General features: G+C 34.8%; 1 protein-coding gene across 1 annotated transcript; it reads left to right on the top strand.

Moving 5' to 3' along the window:
- Positions 1–1150: 1150 nt before the first annotated feature.
- LOC129883535 (uncharacterized) lies at positions 1151–1814 on the top strand. The gene is made up of 3 exons (XM_055958174.1): positions 1151–1217; positions 1307–1626; positions 1728–1814. The coding sequence occupies exons 1-3, from the start codon at positions 1151–1153 to the stop codon at positions 1812–1814; spliced, it is 474 nt and encodes a 157-aa protein (XP_055814149.1).
- The last annotated feature ends 4752 nt before the right edge of the window (positions 1815–6566 follow it).

Below are 6566 nucleotides of genomic sequence, written 5' to 3'. Positions count from 1 at the left end.
CCACTTAAGGTATATTCTAGATTATTTCAAGTTCAAGAATGACAAAAAAATTGCATGAAATTTGATTCTGTGTAAATGATAAGCCTGCATGTTTTGGCTTAATAGAGTTTGCATTAATTACGGAGCTGAATTGCTCGGCATACCTCCGTAAATCACAAATGAACAAAGTCCTTCAAAAAGGACAAATTTTTTATTACAAGGCTATCAAGAATAAGAATATCACTGGTGCAAAGTTGTTGAGTTTGATTAATGGTCATAGATTGAATAAAGAGCAGAAGTTGAGGTGCTCTTTGATTTGGTTTGACCACGCAATGTTGTTTGCCCATGATCCATCGAAGATTGTGGATTCAAACCACATCAAGATGACAAATGATTTAGATTTCTTCATGAGTAATCCAAGGGGGAAGGAGTGTTTAGATTTAACATTGTTGTATTCGAAGAATAAAATTAATTTGAAAAAGCAGGAGAAAATGTACAATGAAAAGAAGAATGCATCGTATGCATCAAATGATTCTAGGCATTCCTGATAATTATTATTGATCATGTACTTCATTGTTGATAGAATATTATTTATTTATGTAGTATTTTATAGACCCTATTATTTTTTTGACCTTTTATTAATTTCAGATTTGGATACATGAGGCTTTTCCTCATCTTGAAAAGTATGTCGGGAAGTGTTTGAATTCTCCTCTGTCCATTCCTCATTTACTTATATTGCACACATCAAAGAGCGATAATATAATGAAAGGTGATCCATTTAAGTACAAAGAAAAAAATACAAAGGTATAAATTTATGTGACATTTTCTATATTTTTAAGCTAGTCAATGTTGTGTTAATATTTATATTTTCCTTTTTTTTTGTAGATTGTGCACCCATTCCTTGTCCCTACTATCTGTGAGATGAAACAGAAATACATGAAAATATTTAAGTCATATACGGACGAAGTTAAGAACACGGTCCTTGATACCTTGAAAGCCGATTTAAAATGTGTCACTGTCCTCACTTCAACAATAGCGACGGAGGATGAATATTTGGGTGATCACTCTCCAATTCAAGTTTGTGAGAATTCTGTTTCAAATGAACAAAAAAATATCCCGAATATTTTTATTGATGAAGTGTAAGCGTGTAGCATCCCTCGAGCAATTAATGATGGAAGTTGTTGCTTATATATGGGATGAGAAATTGAGGAAAGCTAAAAAGAACAAAAAGAAGCAAGGTAAACTAATTTATATACTTATTTAATTAAATAATTTATTTGTATAAATGCCCCCACTGACCTTGCAACTAATGTTGAAGAATTCATAGAAATTGAACAAGAATTTGAAGCTGCAGTCTATGAATACCTTGCAGCATCAGCTGGTGATATGATAGAAGAGAAAAAAGAGAAAGAAAAATCGAAGGAGAAGGAAGTTGATGAAATGGAAGAAGAGAAAGAAGAAGAAGAAACAGAAAAAGAGAATGCAATTGATGAAATGGAAGAAGAGAAGAAAGAAGAAGAGAAAGAGAAGGAGAAGCTAGTTGATGAATTTGGGGAAGAGAAGAAAGAAGAAGAAAAAGAGAAGGAGAAGGCAGTTGATGAATTTGAAGAACAAAAGATAGAAGAAGAAAAAGAGAATAAGAAGGCAGTAGATGAAGAAGAGAAGGAAGAAGAAAAAAAGAGAAGGAGAATGCATAAGATGAAGAAGAAAAGAATGAAGAAGATAAGGCAGTCGTAAATGATGAACAGAAGAACAATGATGCATATTCAGTGAATGTGATGAGAAGTCTAAAGGAACTCAATGGTGAGGATGTTGGTGATGAGAAAAACAGTTGACGTGGTGGATGGTTATTATCTTTTGAAATATTTTGTTATTTTGAAAGGCAGTTGTTGCTTTGGTGATAGTGTCAATTATTTTTTTATTATTTTGATGGATGGATGGGGTGTGTAATTTTTTTGTTGTTTTGATAGATGGCAGGGTAAATATGAATGTTTATATGTATGGTTATTTTTGACAAACAAGTTAATATATTTTATGATATGTAATCATGTTTTATGGTATGTGAATATGTTATGTGATTTGTACTTAGCTATATTATTTTTTATCATTGTACAAGGTCTTTTTAACTATTTATAATATTAAATAATTGTCAATTAACGATGTTCAAATTATATATTTAATATTATAGACTGCGTGAATGGAAATCATTCTTACTAGTATACTGCTATCATTGTTGATTTATAAAATTATAGATCATGAATAATTTATATAAGAGAAATATTTTTATTTATTCAGTACTGTTGCATCCCTGTTACAGTTTTTCAAAAAGCAAACACAAACAACAAATCATATAATATAATTTTTAGACCTTTCTTTTTTTCTTCGCCAAAATCAACCTTTGTTTTAGTTGATCACTTTCTATTTTGGTGTTTTTTAACAATCCTTTCAAGTGATTTATTTTCTCTTCGACTTCTTTGAATAAAGTCATTAGTAGATTCTTTTTTTTTTCTAGAGTTCCGAAGCCTTTATAATAGTTGAAATTTGACAATGTCTTGAAGATTTGATGTCTCTGATCCCAGACTCAATTTTGATGGACTGTTCGTTGATGAATCATTTTCGAGCCACTTAAAAAAAATATATGCCAACTGCATAGTTGAAAAATTATCTACCTGAATTCGTATCGGTGCGTGATGTCCTCAACACAGCTGAAAAACCATAACGATAAATGTAAGACTTTTTTACATTGGATGTTTGAGATGCTTGAGACATTGTGAAAAAAGAAAACTTTGAGCTGTTTCAAATACAATAAGATGGAAGAGTTAATGGGTCAAAAAATATATGAGGGATTGCCTTCCTTTTATACAAAAAATAGATGTTACCGTTGAAAGAGTAGTAATTTATACTTTTTTTTACTGTTGGAGAACTTGATATTTGAATATTGTCACTGGTGATCATAATATATATACTATTTATACATTCGATACTTTTCCATGTGAGTGATTTGTGTTGGACCAACGAGATATATACTCATCATTATTCAGGTATATGCGGGTTGATATAATATTCTAAACATTATCTATATTGCACCTACTTGAACATGATACTTACATATAGATCATAACTAGTAAAATTAAAAAAGGAGAATAATTGATTAATAATAAAATATATTATTAAAATTTATTCAATTAAATAAGTTTAAACAAGTAATTTGATTATATAAGAGTGGAAGTATGTTGGGAGTGGTGATCAACGATGTATGAGGAAGAGTTGTGGTTATACAATTAATATCCTCAGAGTAATGCTTGAGAAAGTATAAGTATGTTGTGAGGTTGTCAGTTCTTCAACCACAGTCCTTTTTCATGCCACCCCACCAATGGCAACTCCAACTCATAAGCAACCTTGCCAACTCGTCTCAAGATTCTATAAGGCCCTACTTACCTAGGGCTCAACTTTTACTTTTTACCAAACCAAACTACACCCTTCATGGACGAAACCTTCAAGTATACAACTCAAGCTTGGAATAGGACTTTTGGCGTCTTTGAGCCGTCTTCAACCTTCCTCTAATGACTCTCACCTTCTCCAAAGCATCAAGCACCAAATCAAGACCCAACAAGTTTATCTCACCCACTTCAAACTAACCAATCGGAGACCTACATTGTCTCTCATGCAAAGCCTCAAACGGCGATATCTTAATACTTGAGTGGTAGCTATTGTTGTAAGTGAACTCAATAAGAGGTAGATGGTCATGCCAACTCCCTTTGAACTCCAACAAGCAAGACCTTAACATATCCTCTAGTGTTTGAATTGTCCGCTCGGCTTGCCCATTTGTTTGAGGATAGAATGTGGTACTTGGTTTCACTTTAGTACCAGGTCCCCTTTGAAAAGATTTCCAAAAATGAGAAGTGAATTGGGTGCCACGATCTAAGATAATTGACAAAGACACACCATGCAACCTTACCAATTCCTGAATATATAACTTATCATAATCCTCGGTTCTATAAGATGAATTGACCGGTAGAAAGTGAGCCAACTTCATCATTTTATCAACAATCACCCAAATCGAGTCATGATGTTTTTGAGTATGAGGCAAACCCACTACAAAGTCCATATTCACATCTTTCCACTTCCAAGTGGGGATTTTAATGTCTTGTGCTAGGCCACCCGACCTTTGATGTTCAGCCTTAACTTGTCGATAATTCAGACATTCGGTCACGAACCTTGCTATGTCCTTTTTTATGCCATCCCACTAATAAATCTCATTTTAAGTCTTGGTACATTTTAGTCGAACCGAGATGAATAGAGTGTGAAGAATTATGAGCCTCCTTCAAGATTAAACCCCTTAGACCATCCACATCCGGTACACATAACTGACCTTAGTAGTGAAGTACGGCTACCCCTTGTGAAAAGACTTCTACTCTCTTTTCTTCTACTAATTTCTTTAACTCCACCAATGTCGGGTCAAGGTCTTACTTTGACTTAACATCTACTATCAATGACGACTTAGACTCATTTTACACTAACATACCACCATTTTCGGAACTACTCAACTTTACCAATAATCTAGCCAATTGGTGAACATCCCTTACCAACTCTCTCTTTCCTTCGTCAACATGAGCCACACTCCCCATAGACACCCTACTAAGTGCATCGGCAATAATACTGGATTTACCCGAATGATAATGCACGCTCATTTCATAGTCCTTGAGGAGTTCACACTAACTCTTTCGCCTTAGGTTAAGGTACTTTTGAGTGAAAACGTATTGAAGACTTTTGTGGTCGGTAAACACATCCACATGTACCCCATAGAGATAATCCATCAAATCTTTAGAGCAAATATAACGGCCACTAACTCGAGGTCATGGATAGGGTAGTTACGCTCGTGCACCTTCAATTTCCTAGAAGCATAAGTTATAACCTTATCGTTTTGCATTAAGACACAACCCAAACCAATCTTTGAAGCATCAAAATATACCATGAACCCTTTTAATCATTCCGGTATAGTCAAAATTGGAGTAGAGGTAAGTCAATCTTTCAAGGTTCGAAAGGTCTTTTCAAACTCGTCCATCCATAAGAACTTTGTCTTCTTTTGGGTCAATTTTTTCATGGGAGATGAGATGGAAGAGAACCCTTCGACGAACCTTCTATAATACCCAGCTAGACCCAAAAAGCTCCTTATGTTCGAAGGAGACAATGGTCTAAGTCAATTCCTCACCTTCTCTGTTTTCTTAGGATCAACCTTGATCCCATCACCGGAAACTATGTGACCAAGGAACGCTACCTCTTTCAACCAAAATTCACATTTACTAAAATTGGCAAATAATTATCAATCTATATAGGTTTGGAGCACAACTCTCAAGTGGAATCTTATGTTATTCTTCACCCCGAGAGTAAATCAAGATATCATTAATGAAGACCACCATAAATGTATCAAGGTAGGGTTTGAACACCCTATTCATTAGATTTGTAAAAACTGTCGGGGCATTCATCAACCCAAATACCTTATTCGAAATGTCATCTTGGGAATGTCACACTCCCTCACCCTTAGTTGATGATAGTCGGATCAAAGATCAATTTTTGAGAAATGACTTGTCCCTTGCAATTGGTCAAATAAATCATCTATCCTAGGAATTAGATATTTGTTCTTAATAGTCACCTTATTCAATTGATGGTAGTCTATGTATATTTGAAGCGACCTATTCTTGTTTCTCACAAATAAAACAGGAGCACCCCGTGGTGAAATGCTTGGCCGTATTAATCCTTTTTCTATTAAGTCCCTTAATTGTTTCTTTAGCTCATTTAATTCTGCCAGGGCCATTCAATATGGAGGGATAGAGATAGGTTGGGTATTGGGGAGAATATCGATACCAAAATAAACTTTCCTTTTGGGGGGGACACTAGGAAGGTCATCAGGGAAGGCATCAGAAACTCATTAACCACGGAAACCGATCAAGAGAAGGAATTTTGGAGTCGACATCCCTAACCCTCACAATGTGGTAGATGCAACCCTTAGCAATTAACTTTCGAGAATTAAGACACGCAATAAATCTACCCTTAACTATAAAATCATGACCCTTCCATTCAAGAATAGACTCGATTGGGAATTAAAACTTGACTCTACGAGTACTATAATCTATAGAAGCATAAGATGCGTGCAACCAATCCATCCCAAGAATAATATCAAAATCCACCATGTCAAGCCCAATGAGATCATAAGGAACAAATTTATGCAAGATAGAAATGGGACAACCTTTATTGACCTTTCTAGCAACAACCGACTCACCAACGAGGATAGACAACAAATAGGGTTCTAATAAAATTTTGGTAGCACATCAAATCTATTAGCAAAAAATGGAGTAACAAATGACAAATTTGCACTCGGATCTAATAATGCATACATATCAAAATCAAAAACCTTTAACATACCAGTAACAACATTGGGCTCTTCCTCAACTTCTTGTCTCTCATGCAAGGCATAAAATTGGTTGGTGCGTTGCCACTACCTTGAGCTTGTTGATCATGAGTAATTTGGCCTTGAGGACTACCACCACTATCTCTACAATTTCTAGCTTGGTGAACCAGTTTACCAC

This window comes from Solanum dulcamara, chromosome 3 (assembly GCF_947179165.1).
Source record: "Solanum dulcamara chromosome 3, daSolDulc1.2, whole genome shotgun sequence".
Taxonomy (NCBI): Eukaryota; Viridiplantae; Streptophyta; class Magnoliopsida; order Solanales; family Solanaceae; genus Solanum; species Solanum dulcamara.
This window is presented reverse-complemented; position numbering and strand designations above follow the sequence as displayed.

What these genes read in the sequence shown, in the direction of transcription:
- LOC129883535 (XM_055958174.1), top strand. Translation starts at nt 1,151, where the DNA reads ATGGAAGTTGTTGCTTATATATGGGATGAGAAATTGAGGAAAGCTAAA. An exon ending in AAAGAACAAAAAGAAGCAAG is followed by an intron (nt 1,218 to 1,306) that starts GTAAACTAATTT and finishes AAGAATTCATAG; the next exon opens with AAATTGAACAAGAATTTGAA. An exon ending in AAAAAGAGAATAAGAAGGCA is followed by an intron (nt 1,627 to 1,727) that starts GTAGATGAAGAA and finishes AATGATGAACAG; the next exon opens with AAGAACAATGATGCATATTC.